At 36.5% G+C, this 17511-nt stretch overlaps 2 protein-coding genes across 6 annotated transcripts in view; one reads left to right on the forward strand and one right to left on the reverse strand.

The window, feature by feature from the left end:
* LOC109225084 (putative serine carboxypeptidase-like 23) overlaps positions 1 to 6761 on the forward strand; it is a 12690-nt gene extending 5929 nt beyond the window's left edge. Inside the window, exons 3-10 of the mRNA XM_019389678.1 lie at positions 2213 to 2472; positions 3464 to 3568; positions 3662 to 3936; positions 4030 to 4284; positions 4614 to 4732; positions 4837 to 4932; positions 5029 to 5134; positions 6618 to 6761. Coding sequence (XP_019245223.1) covers positions 2213 to 2472; positions 3464 to 3568; positions 3662 to 3936; positions 4030 to 4284; positions 4614 to 4732; positions 4837 to 4932; positions 5029 to 5134; positions 6618 to 6761 — 1360 coding nt within the window. The remainder of the gene's footprint in view (positions 1 to 2212; positions 2473 to 3463; positions 3569 to 3661; positions 3937 to 4029; positions 4285 to 4613; positions 4733 to 4836; positions 4933 to 5028; positions 5135 to 6617) is intronic.
* LOC109224938 (uroporphyrinogen-III synthase, chloroplastic) overlaps positions 10867 to 17511 on the reverse strand; it is an 8645-nt gene continuing 2000 nt past the window's right edge. Inside the window, exons 3-11 of one of the 5 annotated variants that reach the window (XR_002067786.1) lie at positions 16572 to 16638; positions 15643 to 15761; positions 15353 to 15448; positions 14931 to 14986; positions 14625 to 14710; positions 14245 to 14379; positions 12035 to 12114; positions 11633 to 11798; positions 10867 to 11264 (exon numbers count right to left, since the gene is read on the reverse strand). Coding sequence is in view for 1 of the 5 variants with exons in the window: in XM_019389512.1 (XP_019245057.1) it covers positions 12057 to 12114; positions 14245 to 14379; positions 14625 to 14710; positions 14931 to 14986; positions 15353 to 15448; positions 15643 to 15761; positions 16572 to 16638 (617 nt within the window). In the remaining 4 variants the exon portion in view is untranslated. Of the gene's footprint in view, positions 11882 to 12034; positions 12115 to 14244; positions 14380 to 14624; positions 14711 to 14930; positions 14987 to 15352; positions 15449 to 15642; positions 15762 to 16571; positions 16639 to 17511 lie in introns of all 5 variants that reach the window. The other 4 variants (XR_002067785.1, XR_002067783.1, XR_002067784.1 and 1 more) reach the window with 4 other exon arrangements.

Here is a 17511-nt window from a genome sequence, read left to right on the forward strand (position 1 = left end):
AGACTTTTGCTCAAATCACATTTACGCGAAAATTAGACTTTGAAAAATTTCAAACACTTGGAATTTAGAAAGTGCAAGAACTCCAATTGACTTAAATCATCATCTTATAAGAAAAAGGTGAAAGTACGTCTCAATTGGAGTATGCTCGTGTGTTGGAAGCTTAATGTGCATCATGAACTGTACACGACCTGATATAGCTTGTGCAATAAGTAAACTTAGTCGATTCACTAGTAATCCAAACAAACATCACTGGGTGGCAATGAAACAAGTTCTGGGATATTTGGAATATACCCAAGACTACGCTTTGCACTACAATAAATATCATGCAGTTATCAAAGGATATAGTGATGCAAATTGGATAACCAGCTCTACAGAAATAAAGTCCACAAGTGGATATGTTTTTACTGTTGGTGGAGGAGCAGTATCTTGGAAGTCTTCCAAACAAACGTGCATCGCTCGCTCTACAATAGAATCAGAGTTTATAGCTTTGGATAAAGCCGGTGAAGAGGCTGAATGGCTTCGAAATTTCTTAGAAGACATTCCGTTCTGGCCAAAACCTTTGGCTCCTATTTTGCATACATTGCAATAGTGAGGCTGCAATAGGACGGGCAGGGAGCGTTATGTATAACGGAAAGTCTCGTCATATATGACGAAGACATAACACCGTTAGACAACTACTTTCTAGTGGAATTATCACTATTGATTATGTAAGATCAAAGGATAATGTGGTGGATCCGCTTACAAAAGGCTTAACTAGAGAAGGAGTTGAGAAATCATCTAAGGGAATGGGACTATGGCCGAGGACAAGTCAACATGGCGGTAACTCTACCTAGAATTTTGGATGTTCCGAGATCTAGGTTCAAGGAGCTCAAACAAAGTTGTGATTAACCGGTTCAACATTGTCAAAATAAAATCTTTGGTCCATTCTCGTGATGAAGACAATGTTCAGTAACAAGGATAGAACTTTACACGTTCTTTAATGATTACCTAAGTTTGATGAGGTATTTATCAAATAGTGTCAATCTAAAGGATTACACGTTTAGGAATCACCTATGTAAGTGTGAAGTGGAAGCCGCTTCAATGAGAATTTTGTAAGGCCAATTCTCTACGCACTTATGAAACCAGACGGTGTTCATGGCTAAAACGAACACAACAATGAGAACCAAAAGATGGTTAAGGGTTGGTTGTGTGACATATGGTTGTCTAGGTATACACTAAAGTTCGACGGTTCAAAGATATCAAATCTACCGATTGACCGAGTATATCCGACATATGTTCACTACGGAAAGTTCAAAGGGAAACCTACTTATCCAGATGCAATTAATCCTTATTTGCAAAATCACATAGCTTTCATCTATGATCTTTCTTGATACAGCCATTCCCATTCATGTGGGGGATTGTTAGACTTTAAGCCATTGGGCTTTAAAGTAGAAGAAGTGTGAATTGGAAATGGAGGGAAATAAAATGAAGGGAAATTGAAAATTTGAAGAAGTGAACTTTTGTCTTGCACTTTGTCCCTCAATGGTGAGGGACAACCACATTTGTGTGCTTATATATAGAATCACTTCTTAAAGCTCATAAAAGGAGTTGAAGAGAATGAACCCTCGCGCCGTCGTCGCTCGCTCGCTCGGCTCGGCTCGGCTTCGGCTTCGGCTTCGTTTGGATTTGGATTTGGATTTGTCAAATGATCGATCGATAAGATTATTTTTGGTTCAGAGGGCCTCTCTGACCGCGGTTCGGCAGGCTGATTCAGAGAGCCTCTCTGACCGCGGCAGACAGCGTATTCTTTTGAAAAGGCACCTTTTCCAGACACCTCTTCTGATAATTGCCTATAAATTCTGAGGCAAGACTCCATTTTCTTGACACGAAAAACACTCCAGAACTTCTTTCTTTTTGAATATACTGCATCCTAATTCGCAGTCTCTCTCTTTCAAATTCGTAAGTGTGATTTTGCTCCGTTCTTTAAGTTCGTTGGTATCCTGCAGTTTGTATTGCCACTATTGCAGGAAGGTTTATTCCGTTTTATCGTGGGAGGATTTAATCCATTACCTTGGCAACGTGTGAGGGGGTTAAAATTCCTTAAGGACACACAAGCAAATTGTGGACTCGGAATATTTCTTAAACTCTTCTGTTTTTTCCAGTTTCTTTTATTTTTCTAACAGTTTTTTTCTGATTTTGTGTTTTAACACAGTAGCGCTCACAATTATTTCAGGCAAGACTTAGAAAAAACTACTATTACTACTTATTATCCACAACTTAGTAGGACTTCACCAGTGCATGTTAGGTCTCAAAATTCTCTCAAAGAGAATGAAAAAATTGAACAATTACCTGGTCAACCTCAAGGTGTAGATTTTAACCAGTACTCAGGGTGTGTTACCGTTGATCCAACTGCTGGAAGAAATTTGTTTTATTATTTCGTCGAGTCGCCTCAAGATTCTGGTTCTAAGCCCCTTGTCTTATGGCTCAATGGAGGTTAGCTTCCTATTTTTTTCTTACATGTTTCATTATTCCAAATGATGAAATGAGATCAAATAGTTCTTTCACATCTGCAGAGTTATATATTGACACAATCAAGTATTACCATGTTTTTTCAGAGAATTCTGAATGGCAAATTGTACAACATGAACATACAGTTTGCATGTTTCAGGCTGAAGTTAAATGACATGCTTGTAGCTAAACTTGTTTTAAGAACTCTATAAAAACATATGAAAAGGGTTAAAAAATTACCCCTAGCAAACTGTCTCGTATTTATCCTTGATCACATGGAGCTTCAACCTCGAAGGGTAACTTTAAACCATATACAAATGTAGAAAGGTAAAGATGGACCTTTTTCCTGAAGTATTTTGACACGTGGAATCCATTCAGTTCATGTTAGAGGTCCGATAAAGTCAAAGGCATGTGCCAGACAATTTGTTAAATGCTAACATCAAGAATATAAATGGCCGCACAATATAACTGTGGGAGAATTAAGATATTTCATGTAGTAGAGGGCAGCGGCGAAGCTACACGTTGACCACCCTTCGTCCGAAAATTACACTGTGTATATAAGTAAAATATTAAAGTTTAAAGGTATATAACATATATTGAACACTCTTTGTCGGAGAATTTTTTACGTCTTTCAAGTTTGAACACCCTTGAGGAAATTCCTGGCTTCGGCACTAGTAGAGGGGTAAGAAGGGGAGCCTTGGAGTAATGGTAAAGTTATCTCTGTGTTACTTATAGGTCTAGGGTTCAAACCATGGAAGCAACCACTAATGTTTGCGTTAGTGTAGGCTGTCTACATCGCACCCCTTAGGGTGCTGTCCTTCCCCAAATCTTGTGTGAACACGGGATGCTTTGTCCATCGAGTTAATTGATGTGTTAGAGGGGTAAATTTGAACCTTCCTCCTTGAAATAAAATACATGCTCATAAATGTTTTTTTTATTTCTTCTTGAACATCTGAAAACATTATGTAACAAACAGGGCCAGGTTGTTCCTCACTTGGAGGGGGAGCATTTGGAGAACTTGGGCCATTTAGAGTTAACAAAGATGGCAGTCTACAGAGGAATCAATTTTCATGGATTTCTGGTCAGTTACTCAAGGACTAGCTGTACTATTATCAACCCTAAGTGAAGGACATTAAGAACATACACTAATGAGTTTTGACATTTTCTTTATCAGAGGCCAACGTAATCTTTCTCAAATCGCCTGCTGGTGTTGGATTTTCATATACAAACACAAGTGCGGACTACAATTTTAGTGGAGATAGAACAACAGCTATTGATTCTTACACTTTTCTAGTGAATTGGCTCGAACGATTTCCAGGATACAAAACAAGGGACTTTTACCTTGCTGGAGAGAGCTATGCCGGGCATTATGTACCTCAACTCGCTCAGCTTATACTTCTGCGCAACAATTACTCAAATCACACTATTATCAATTTAAAAGGAATCACTGTAATTTTTTTTTTAATCTGAGTAACATCTCTAGCAGCTCATTTTTACCTCTAATTAGACCATTATTATTGTTTAATGAAATTCATGTCTCAGATTGGCAATGCCTATGTTGATTTTGAAGCCAACATGAAAGGAACAACAGAATATTACTGGTCTCATGCTCTAATATCAGATGAGTTATACAACAAAATCACATCAAGTTGTAATTTTTCTACTCCATCTTCTGCATCCAAGAAATGCAAGAACTACTTGGACCAAATAGACAAAGAAATTGGAAATATTTTTCTATACAACATTTACGTGCCACTGTGCCCTAATGTATCACCCTCAAGTACCACAGTAAGCAGTGTTATATCATTTGTAGCGTTTATTGTGTAGATATAACGCCAGGTAGCCACTCTAAAGGCCTGCTATTTAGGAATTAGCCAGTGCGTCCTGAATTTCAGTTTTTGAGTTCACTTTTTCAGGACAAGAGAATTTCCTGAGTTGTCCTAAAGTTAAGATTTTTAGTTTAAAATTTCAAGACAAAATAAGTACTGGCTAATCGCTAAATAGCATCCCTGAAAATGGCTATCCGTGCACTTGCCCCGTTTATTGTCTTAGAGAAACTAAAGAATGTACAATTAACTAATGCTCTCAAATTGTTTGGTCTTTTCTTTTCTTTTTTTTTGGAATAGACCTCAGAAGTTGATCCCTGCATGCCAGTTTATATTCAGTCCTATTTTAACAAACCACAAGTTCAAAAGGCTATCCATGCAAACGTTACAAATCTTCCCTATCCATGGCAAAACTGCAAGTATAACACTCTTGATTTAGTGAAAACACTTTTTTCTTCCTATTATCTATATTTCTAAGCATAGTTCTAACATAATATCATAAATTTTCTTTTATTGAGAACAGTAACACGCTTAATCTCAGCTGGAAAGATAGACCGTTGACCGTTTTGCCACTTTTGCGTCACTTGATGAAGAGTGGCTTAAGAATCTGGCTGTATAGGTAAGATTTATGGGGAAAAATCTACAGAATTTCAAGTTTACATAATGATAAAAGGGAATTTTAACAAGCTTGAACAAATGACAATATGCTTTTCAGTGGTGACATGGATGTTATAGTGCCAGTGACAGATACGAGGTATGCTATAAAGAAGCTGAAGTTACCAATCAAGACAGCTTGGTACCCTTGGTATTTCCAGGGAGAGGTAAATGCTCATAAAGAAAAAAAATTTGTTATCTTTCTTTTTCATTTTCACTTACTTGCATTTGGATCAGAAACAGCATCCTTGCCCGGAAGAAATTCAAAAATAACTAGATTTATAAGTGGTCGTTCAAAAATAGCCCAGTTTCAAAAAAAGTAATCGAAATCTAGCCACTTTTTATGTAAAGATAAATCTGAACGAAAACACTGCTCGAAACCCGGAAAATACGCCAGTATATTATGCTGGAGTTCCAGCATAAGTATACTTGAACTCCAACATATTATACTGGAGTTCTAGGATAAGTATGCTGGAACTCCAGCATAATATGATGGAGTTCCAGCATAAATACACTAGAACTCTAGCATAATATACTGGAGTTCCAGCAAAGTATACCGGTCTAGTATAATATGCTGGAAGTTCATACACAAGTGCTCAAATCTCTAGTATATTATGCTGGAAACTTTCCGTGTGTTGGAGTTCCAGCATAATATGCTGGAAGTTCATACATAGGTGCACCGAACTCCAGTATATCATGCTGGACCGGTCTCTGTTGCAGCAAAATACTGGCTATTTTTCATTGACTTGGTAAGCGCTGGCTATTTTTGAATGACCAGTCCGAAAACTGGCTAGACCGTGCTATTTTTACTCCTTGCCCTTCCAGGATAGGGGTAAGGCAGCCAGGAGCGTACGCAGAAGTTTTACTAAGTGGTGTCGAAATTAAAAGACAAACCGGAATAAATAACGAGAGAGAAGAGAAGTCTAAACAATAACAATAGCAAGTCGGCATATCCAAAATTTGCAAATTGTAGAAGTAGAGTAATCATTTTAAAATTAAGATTTCAAATTCCATCAAATATGCTGAAATAACTTACTTTATGCGTTAAAATATTTTTTTTAGCACTTGTGGACCGTGAAAGGTGTCTTGTCCCTCAGGTTTAACTGATTATTTTTGAAAATGAGAATGAGGGTTCAACTCTCTATAAACTCTAATTTTTCAAAAGAATCAAACTAAAAAGTTTGCAAACAAAAGTATCTCTACCATTGAGGTTCGATCCCATGACATCAGTTAAAAATATGCAGCGCTTGACCACTACACCAGAAAACACATTACAGCCTAAAGGGTCATTTTATAGTATTTGTAATCGTTTTCTGATAATTGCATATATGTGTATATTGTAAAAATTTCCAACCAAGCGGTGTCGGATGACACCGCTTGGATAAACGTGCATCCGCCCCTGAAGGCAGCGTACACCTAACCCTCCCCAAACCTCACTTGTGGGAGTGCATTGGGTTTGTTGTTATTGTTGATGTACTTTCTTGCATTTGGCGGAATCGGTTGTCAACGATAGAGTCGGGTGGACAACGAATGCTCATTTATCAGTAGCTAAATAGTTAGCACAGGAAACTATAAACTTCAAATTCTAGATCATTCTCTGAGTATTGTTACATGGTCAAGAAGCTAAATGATGGTGTTGATTTTGTGTAGGTTGGTGGATATGTAGAGGAGTACGAAAACTTGACGTTGATGACAATAAGAGGAGCAGGGCATTTTGTTCCAACGTATCAGCCAAGTCGTGCCCTTGCTTTCTTCTCCTATTTTCTTAGTGGAAAGCTTCCCCCTAAGGAGTAGTAGGCTACAATAAAGCTTTCATTTCTCCATAACTGAATAAAAATGTCTGCATTTATCATTTTTCTGTTGTCTGTATCATTCAAGTAAAGCTAATTATAATGGAAGACTTCATATTTGCTTTATCTGCATAGCAACAAACAATATTAGATTTACTTCACTTGATCACGCGGTGGCCTAAGAGTCTGGTTGTTTGGATAGATTGAAATAAAATACTATCACAGTGTGATTAATTTATGAAACGGTTATTAGATGTTGTAGTTCAAGTATTAACAAGACAAAATTACTGGTGAAGATTGATCGGTGTCTAGAGGATTTCTAATATACGGAGGGGTGATTGCCGAATCTGATGAAATGACAAGAACATTTTCATTTGTTCTCTTTATACTTCTATGGGCATTTTGTTGCCACGTTATCAACCAAACTCCAGCCTCGCATACTCTTTTTTTCACTGTGGAAATTAGCTTTGTTGGTTTTTTAAAGATGGGATAGCAAAAAGATTAAAAGTATTGATTGAAAAAGTCTCTCAATAATTTTATTAAGTATAACAAGGCTTTAAATAGCCAATTAGGAACATAATCTGCAGAAAAATCTGTATAACAAGAATTCAAAAAAACTAAAATATCTCAATAAACCTAAAAAATCTAACCGAAATTTAAATTCAGAAAAGTATATTTATCATAAAACTAAGTAACTTATTATGCTAAAAGATATGCAATACTAACTGAAGCTAATCATTAACAAGCTTCCTAGAGGTATAGGATTAGTTACGGGTTTGAACGTACCTATATATTCTTGCTTAGATCCTATCTTTGTATTGAGAAATTTATTATGTATAAATATTTAATTGTGAACCTAATAAATAAAACGAGCGATGAATTCAATGACAAATTCAAATTCCCTAAACTTTAAAACCCGACTCAACCTCTTGAGCCTCCCCATATGGAGGGAGTAAAAATTGTATGGGGTAGCCACTATTTAAAATGGTATTTACTTTTTATCCAGCATTTTTAATGCTGAGCAAAAGTAGCCACTAGTTTATTAAAAATAATATGAAAGGACGTTGTTACCCTTTCCTTCCCAAATGAAAATATAGTGGTATCACTGACACAGGAGTTTTGAGGGTTGATTTCTATGGAGGGGTCTTAAAAATGGTTGCTTCTCTTAAATGAAACTAGTTTATAAAGTGGCCCCAATTTCAGTTCTCTAGAAGCTTAGGATTCTCTCTTTTACTTTTACCTACTAAACTCCTTGTCAATGCATCTGAACCATTTGAGCAATGGTTCAAATATCAATACCAACAGAAGTCATACTAGTACAAGTTTTTAAATATCTTAGTTATGTTTGTTTCTGTGATCAAATAGGAAAAAACTAAAAAGAGAATGTTGATAGCTCAACAGTGTATATCCAGGGTATTTTCCAGTTCTCACCAGCCTCCTACTTGACATGGAACCTGCCTGTGGTGCTTCTCGTATGTATTCCTCCATAGTTCCCATAAAGGAAGCAGGAGGCTACAAAATTACCATAAAAGAAGCAAATTAAGAAAACAACTTGATTCATAAAGATTGTGTAATTTGACATCAATCTTATATATAAATTGCAATTATTATTATTTTTATTTTTTTGTGAAAAGATACAAATAACGTTTGATTTTCTGCTACGTTATGGATCCTGAACTTACAGTTACAAGTTCAAAAGTTAAGGGCACTTGGTCCTGAACTTCGAGTTCCAAGTTCAAAAGTTAAGGACACTTAGTCCTGAACTTAGAATTATAAGTTCAAAGTTAAGGACACTTGGTCCTGAACTTAGACTAACAAGCTCAAAAGTTAAGGACACTTGGTCCTAAACTTAGACTAACAAGCTCAAAAGTTAAGGACAATAGGTACTTACAGTTACAAGTTCAAAAGTTAAGGACAATAGGTCCTGAACTTAGACTAACAAACTCAAAAGTTAAGGACAATAGGTCCTGAACTTAGGCTAAGAAGCCCAAAAGTTAAGGACAATAGGTCCTGAACTTAGACTAACAAGATCAAAAGTTAACGACACTTGGTCTTGAACTTACAGTTACAAGTTCAAAAGTTAAAGGACATGTAGTCCTGAAGTCCTAAACTTAGAGTTCCAAGTTCAAAAGTTAATGACATATAGTCCTGAAGTTAAGTTCAAAAGTTAAGGACATGAGCAGAAGGGTATTTTTGTCCGGGCAGTTAAAATTTATTAAAGCAATGGCTAAAGAACAAAAGACATTTTAAACAATGACTCAAAAGTAAATACATGTGTTACTAGTGGCTAACCGTGCACTTCCCCCTATGAAGGAATATAAGACTTGGGCTACAGTACACATCGTTGTTTTAAATATTTTCAGCAAGAGTTCTCACACTAAATAAATTGACAGGTTTATATATGGCCGCCACAGATACCTAAACTCCCTACTAGCATATGCAAGAGGATTAGAGCTCAGGTGGTTTCCACCTCTCCATATTGCGATTGCTACACCCGTATATACAAGCCCGATTCCTGTACAATGATTGCATGGTAGAAACGGGGGTCGCCTCGACACATCCAAAACAAGAGCGTGAAACAGAGAACAGAAATGATTCAATGATAGAATAGGCTTTGATGAGACCCCGATATTCTTGCTTATGTTATTAAGACTCTACTTGTCATGCCGAACACAGGAATAAGAGTATACCGACTACTATTTTTCACCCTCAATTTGGACTCCATATAAAATAGGAGTCACAGTGGTGTTGTACAGTACCAACTAATTTGAAATCTTAGTTCGGCTCCATCCACTACAAAAACAGAGGGTCAGCGAGAGTTATGCTGGTGATTACGTCGCAACCCGCAGCCCGCTTACACCATCTTCCACGACAGTACTGCTCATCTTACCATGAACATTAAAGCTGTCACTGTTGGGCTTAAGGCTGAAATAATGCTGTTATACTTGCATCGTACCTAATGTTTCCTGTTAGGCTTCAGTTTTTTCAGTTCAGTGCGGGTGATCCACATATCAACGTAAAAGAATGCGAAAGGCTTCTAATTTCGGAAAGAAAAGAAAAATAATAACTTTTTTAGGACAAATTCTAATGTAATGGAATAAAAAGAACATGAAAAGAACTCATCAAAGATACATACATCCAACTCCAATTGGTTTGAGATTGAGGCACAGATTATTTACCTTATGAATTGTTACGGTCATTCATTAGCTGGAAAAGTAAAGTAGAATAACTTTAAATTGGAAACTAATTAAGAAAATAAAAAAGTGGTGACCAATACTTAATTAGAGTTTTATTGTTCATAGATTAAATAACTTATTGTTAGTTAATTATGTACTTGAAGTTTCATATATTATCAAAAAGAATGATCGAATTCAGAAATTTGCTCACCTATTTAGAAATGAAAAAGATAAAATAAGCATGACTCTAATACCTCCACACAATGTCTACACCAAACCATATTACTTACCATGGTTTAACGATTCAATTAAGCGAGAATGTATATTAATTAACCGTAGTTAAGTAAGAGAAGTGTGTTAAAACACGTCATTTAGCTCAACTCTTATGTACCTCTCTACTCTTATGTACCTCTCACCTGAAAACCAACTGAAGATGCATAAAAATTGTGTCACAAACAGAATTACGTACTTCAACATAAAATAATTTAGAAAGACTGAATCACGAAGCGGAGATACCCGAGCAACGGGGAAATGCAATAAACAAATGTAGCTATTTTTAAGAAAAACATAATTTAAGTATTAGATCACATTGATACAAAATTCCAAATAACGATGTGGAATGGAAAGATGTATCTTCTATAAAAGACATTTCCTATATTTTATACGCACAAAAGTCCCTCCAAGTGACATTTTTTAATACTAAAACATATATTTGGTTTCCACAGACAAGGCATGCCAATTTCCACTACAATATGTATCAAACATATAAGAATGACGCAATGAGCACGTGGAAAAAACAATTACATTGGAGATACAGATGAAAGCGCTCCAGTGACAGCCTCAGATCCCATGAACACAATGGCGCCCACGGTATTCTATTGAAGAGGCACCAAGTGATAAGACGCTACTGTTAAATTTATATTAGAGCGTGCATTCACCATGATTATAAGGCAGGTTCTCCCTGTCTTCAATGCAGGATAATACAAAATACAAATGGAACCAAAAAAATTATTTTATAACAGCAAGTGGATATTTTGGTTGGTTTACTTCTAGTCCCGCAATACTTTCCTCAATTACCATCTAAATACTGGCGTGAGGAAACTTAATATACTCATGGAAAAAATCATGTCACGCAAAACCATAAAAAGCAGACTGAATAAAAACTACGTACTAGGAACGCCAACCTACAAAGCAATCACTGAGATATATAGGCTGTATTCACAGGAACAAGAGTCTCACACACCTCTAGGATTGAACCGCAAAGAACTCCGCATCTACAGCATAAGATGGTAATCTCTGCAGATGTTTGGATGAGAGAGCCCTCCATAGAGCTGTTATGTTACCGTACTTTTCAGTTGATTCCTTAAATAATACACTGAAATATTACAAACTGCCAGAGTAATCCATGCAGATATTTACAAATGGAGCACAAGATTTGAGTACTTGAAGTAAACGATTACAAAAATCAACACATTGTGCATTACGAGGAATGGCTAAAATTTAGATAAATATATCTAGCTCAAGGTTTGATGTTTCTCTTTTGAGGAAATTTAGGTTGGAGTATGAACCGAGAGGGGCGCTTTATAGTCAATTCTGAAGACATCAGACATCAAGCCAAAAAAATGTTAAGGAGAAAGTTAAAGGGATATCTACATATGGAACAATTACAAAAGATCCTATTCACAGAAGACAGCCTTACCTCACAAGAAAAGTTGGCTAGACAAGTGGGTAAATACCTCCGCACAACAAAACTTTACGTCTCCCCACCGTCTCCTCATATGCTGTGTCAATTAGATCCTACACCTCCCTCCGCACTTCTATGCATATATGCTTCAAAGATTTCAAAATACAGCGCCACGTTGAAGCTGCAAGTATAGAAAGCTTTTAATCAGCTTTGCCATTGCAAAGATGACCGTAGAGTGGAACCAGAGCTCTCTCAGCCCACCATCTGAAGATACGGCAATTTTTTGTAAGTAACCCATAAACTATTAGACCGACATGCACATTAATCATTTTAAACATGTCTGCATGTCTATCTGTTGGTCTATTATGCATTTATAGCCAGTGATGAATAAATATGAACTTTGGAAAAAGAATTTACCAGAAACCACATAACACGGCCTTTAGACCTTCTGTACTTGCTCATGTACACTTAATGCTTCCAGAATGCTACTCACCCACCTGCACCATGTGATCATAGCATCAAGTAGATCAAAGTTAAGCAAATCTTACAAACACACAACGGAAAATGGAAACCAATATATAGTCCCTTGCCTCCTCCTACATATCTCACTACATGCCTAAAAGCATCAGCAGGAAATTAACATCCTTCAGGTAGTTAGAGTTAGTCTTTTTTTTTTTTTTTTTAACGTTTACTTCGTAGAGAAGTGTTATCCAGTGAAAAAGGGCGCAGACAGTCTAAGAGAAAAGAAGATAGCAGTTTCGCTTGACTGAATGGCCAAAACTTCATAAGGAAGTTCAATAAAACACTAGAATTTTAGACGATTCTTTCCGACGAGTTGCCAATCTTGACAACAAAACCTGCCACTGTCATAGGGTTAACATATTGGTGACACCATTACACAAGCATACCCTGTTCAAGAAAAGTTACTGAATGAAACAACGGCATTGGGGTTAACCATCCCATGGGGAGGAGCTAAGTTGCTCCGACACGGCAGTTTATGTGCCGCACTTGCGTCGACACGACACTAGTATGGGTGTGCGTACGAGATCCGTACCGGATCTGGTCAAACAATTTTGGGTACTTTGACCACGACGGACGGAAAAATTCGAGACGAGATACAATTTGATTCCCAAAATCAAAACCAAAACTAGAGTAAATTTGAAGAAAATAGCATACCTTATCTAGGAAATCAAACATTTACTTATCTACAACTTGAGAATAAAAAAGAAATCCACACTTTACAAGCTATACGTAAGTATTCCACAAAATTTCTCATAATTTAGAGATATTTTTATTTTTCTAAAATTATTTTTAGCCAGATCCCCGCACCCGTATCCGTACTAGGATCTGTATCCCCGAAACTTAGAATTTACATCTCGAAGGATCCGACCTATAGATCCGCATTTGCATCAGACACCCACACCCGTATCCGAGCAACTTAGGGCAGGAGAGGTAGTAATATCAAAGTCACAACATCACCCAATTTACTCAGCATAACTACTTAATAAAATGGACCCCTTCAATAAAAGCTACTTAATAAGATGATAACCCTAGAATGTAGGAGTAGTAATTACCCTTAAATTAAGTACTGTGACGTAATATAGAGCAATCATGAAGACGCAAGAAAAATGTGGTAATAGGTAGGAATAAAAAGGTGGATCATAGAACTATTTAAGTGTTTTGTAGGTGAACTTTTGAAATAAGTGAGTTCCATAATTTCGAAAAGGTCAAACAAACGATATTCACTGGTTACAGTAAGGTTAAAATTGCTCAGAGATAGCCCTAATGCACAATGTTTGATATAATACTAATGGAAATTGAATTCCTGCGAAACTGTTCCCATCAGGGTTCTAACTAGTTTATCTGTATAATTCAAATAAAAAACAACCCAGGTCAGGAGGGACAAACAAAAAATATATACAGTAGAAATTAGTGTTATCAAAGGCGAAAAGCGCAAAAAAGCTCTAAGGTTCGTTGGGGCTTTAAGCGCAATGCGCAAATAAAGCGTGGGCTTTAATGAAAAAAGGCGCAACGGGAGAAAAAGTAAAAATATGCATAGTAGTCCAAGAATAATCATTATAAGCATGAATAACAAATATATGGGCAAAGAAATTTTTTAAAAAAATCATGATAAAGTGAAATATCAATTGTTTAAGGGCGCCTTTTCAGGATTACACTCATTGGCAAAGAAAAGTATGTGTTAGAGCTTTGATGCGACACTACAGCACCCACAAAGCGAGGCGAAGCGCTCAACGTGTTTTGAGCCTCGCTTGAGGGCTTAAGCGCGCTTAAAGCGCGCCTTTGACAACACTGGTAGAAATCTTTTGAAGAAAGAAAAGGCATAAAGAAAGAATAAAGACAAGGAACAGAATGCAACATATTCTTTAATTTGACACTTTATTCTCTTCCCACAGCCAATTCCCAACAGAGACGGGCAGTGAATAGTTACTTCCAAGCGAAAGAGATCATACCAACTACACAGGGCAAACATGGGCACTAAAAATAACAATTTCCATATTGGCTTTACAAGATAGAGTCAAAGTATCTTATAAAATTATGGACACAAACATAAAGGGAGAAAAGATGCAACAAAAGAACACATTAAGATATTAAAATCAACAAGTTACCCTTCGAGACCAGGACTTGTTGGATAGTATATATTTCTCAACCCAAGTCTTTTAGCTGCAGAAGCTGTAGTCTCCCCAATACATGCAACAGCATTGTCCCACTGACTCGATGCTGGAATAAGATTAGTCCATACCCTGTCACATAACTCAGCAAAATGATAACAAATGAGAAAGGAGAAGGATGAAGAACATAATGGTGCATTTCTATCCCCTGCTCAATGAACAATATCTGGAAACATTTATGTATAATATTCTCTAGTATGTTGGCGGAATTACAAACATTAGCTATACAACCTAGTGCTTGCTTATGCCAATATTAGACATCAATAGATGATCCGTTCATTTTTGCTATAAAAATGAACAGTTTTGGAGCGTCCTACCGGATGGCAGAGGGAGATGCTACAGCAACAACAGGAGCAGAGAGTGCTAGCTCAAGAAGATATTGATCAACCTGATTGACTGGTGCCTGCAGGAAATGACATAGATTATACGCAACAAGATGAGAATTAGTTTAGATCAACTTAAGGATTCAAGAGGATAGCTAAAACTTTGACAATTTATCGGGATTAAAGGACAAGTGACCCTCTCATCAGGGTAAGTACGTGTTAACCAAATTTGCAAGCACGCTAGTCTCACGTGAGTAAAAATGAGTCATTCTCCAATGATGCAATAAAGAAATATTGTACCGTTGTGTATGTGTTCAACCGAGTAACCTCGAATCCCCGCTCAGAAAGTCCTTCCTCTGAAATAAAAAGCCGTATGTTGTTCAAGATTAATTCACATAGTTCCATATGCTGAGGAAAGTTTCCATACTAAACACGAAATATCAAGGTGAGACAGTTGCAGTCTTGCAGATATCAGATGAATCCTGATCTGTGTACTAATTACGGCTAGTAAAAGGGAAAGGAACCCATGATTTTTGTGGTTATTCCTTTCCTTACCTTTTGTTTTTCTTTTAACTTTTTCGGATAATGGTTGAAAATAGAAAAAGACACCTCCATAGGAACTAAGAGTTCCATATACAAAAATAGATTTCTGTAAAAAATTGGATGAATGGGAGAATGAGGAGAGACAGAAACATAAAGAGAAGGAGAAATATCATGCACACCAATGTCAGCGCCCGCTTTTGCTGAAGCAGGATAGAGAACAGTGCACTTATCATTCCCATTCTTTGGAAGCTCTGAAGCTAAAACCTTACCAGTTGCTGAAAATGCAATCAAAAAGAAGTTTTCAGTCAGTGACGAAAAAGAAAATATCAGTCAAATTTTCATTTGACACTTTCTGCAAATACAAGGGGTCTAAACGAAATGACAAATACAAGTGTCAGCCCCCACGTACATGTTTGTTGCGTATGCTATGTTTTAAATGTCAAAGAAAAACTGAAAATTGACTCAATACCCTTTGATGGTGTAAATGCCACATCAAGATACTGCTTTGAAGACTGAACAGCTTCATCGAATATGCTAGCTGTACCAGATCCAACGACACCTATTCGGACAGATGGGGTCCCAGCAGCTCTAAGTAGCAAATTAGAAACATGAGGGAACCAGATAGTGCAAAAGCAAATATAGATCATTTAGGCAGCTTAAAGAATTTGAGGCTTCTATCAAGAAATTAACTGTAATGGAAAGCATAGATAGTACACAATCATCCTTTTTGAGAACTAAATTTTTGTACCATTTTAGTCAAAAAAAACTTCACCTGACAACATAAGTACACATTACTGTAGACACTAATGATTTTTTGCTAATTGTGTATGCTGACAATCAATCTACTGAGAATCTTTTATACAAGCTTCTACTCTTCTTCAAGGAATACGTCCATGGAAGGTTCATACTAAAACTGTGTCACATAAAGCGACATATCAATTAAGGGGATAATCAAGACTTAATATGAGAGCAACCAACCATAACATATAGGAAGTATTTGCATCTTAGCTTACGGAGTCGAATGAAACATCTTCAACAAGTAGATAAGATTCTAAAACTTTCTGAAGGAACAATTAAAAAAGAGCTGCTCAAAATTTAAAATAAATAAATAATAACAACAACAATTTGTCTACATAAGCAAGCAGCAACATATTCAAACACTTCAATGACTTTAGTTTTACAGACAAGTCAAACACTAAATGACTCAAATTAACATCAGGTCTTGTATACTGCTCAACATTTTTATACTTTTAAAGCAAACTTCACACAGATTTTACCCAACAGAGGAACGGTATTAAAGATTTGTCAAAAAGATAAATTAGTTATTCAACATCACAAGGTGAAGAATTTAAGACAAGATTAACCCTCCTTAATGGAAAATTTCAACCTAGCCCTTACTTCCAAGCATCAAGAAAAACCTTTCCCGCCTCTGGTGAAGTAATGATAATCCAGTCAAACGTGGTGTCTGCTATCACAAGAAGAAAGGAGAAAGAACATTAGTGCCACTCAAGACACCAGAGGACATATGTGAAATGAGGACTTCACAGTCATAAAGTTTGCTGATATAGTTTGCTATGAATTATAATCGAACACCAATCAATAGTAATTTATAATGGATGCCCAGAGGTATGCAAGATACCCATGCAAGTGAGAAATATTGTTCAACATTTTTGCTGGAAACTTTTTGTGGGGCCATTTGAGAGATATTAAAGAGCAACGTTCCTTTTCACTTGTCTTATATGTTGTTCATGTTAATTTCTTTTCTATTAAGCCTAAATATGTCATTTTTCCTGAAGCATAAATGTTCTTATTAATCATCTAGCATAATTTATTTAGTAACTAAGAGTATAGCTTGTTAATGAGAAGGAAATAAAACCCACCCCAACTGTTAGAAACCTAGGTATAACTGAAAAATTAGAACTTCATATAGTCTCAAGGAGGGAAGGTAGGTTTCATGCAATGCATACCGTGGCTGCTGCCGCAATCAAGCTTGTTTTTTGTTTTATAAATGATCGCACTCAAGCTTGTGTTCATACTCATTTGTTGCATTCGTGAATTTCACAATATGTATAGCCTTGGGTAATATAGCAATGGCAGTTTGATTAGTACTTATAATAGCAATAGCAATAACAATAAAGTAATGGAAGTGCAACTTAGCTTGTCTGCTTACAATTGCTATAGCCTATGGTAATATCTTAAAGCAATGGCTTCACTTAATTTTGCGTCTAAAGGCGTAATATGTTGTTATTCCAAAAATGTCATCTCAAAACATTGCCCCAGTCCATAAGTCTCATTTGAAGCCAACATCATCAAGAGGAAGACCAGAAAAGGGGTATTG

This window comes from Nicotiana attenuata, chromosome 4 (assembly GCF_001879085.1).
Source record: "Nicotiana attenuata strain UT chromosome 4, NIATTr2, whole genome shotgun sequence".
NCBI classification, from domain to species: Eukaryota; Viridiplantae; Streptophyta; class Magnoliopsida; order Solanales; family Solanaceae; genus Nicotiana; species Nicotiana attenuata.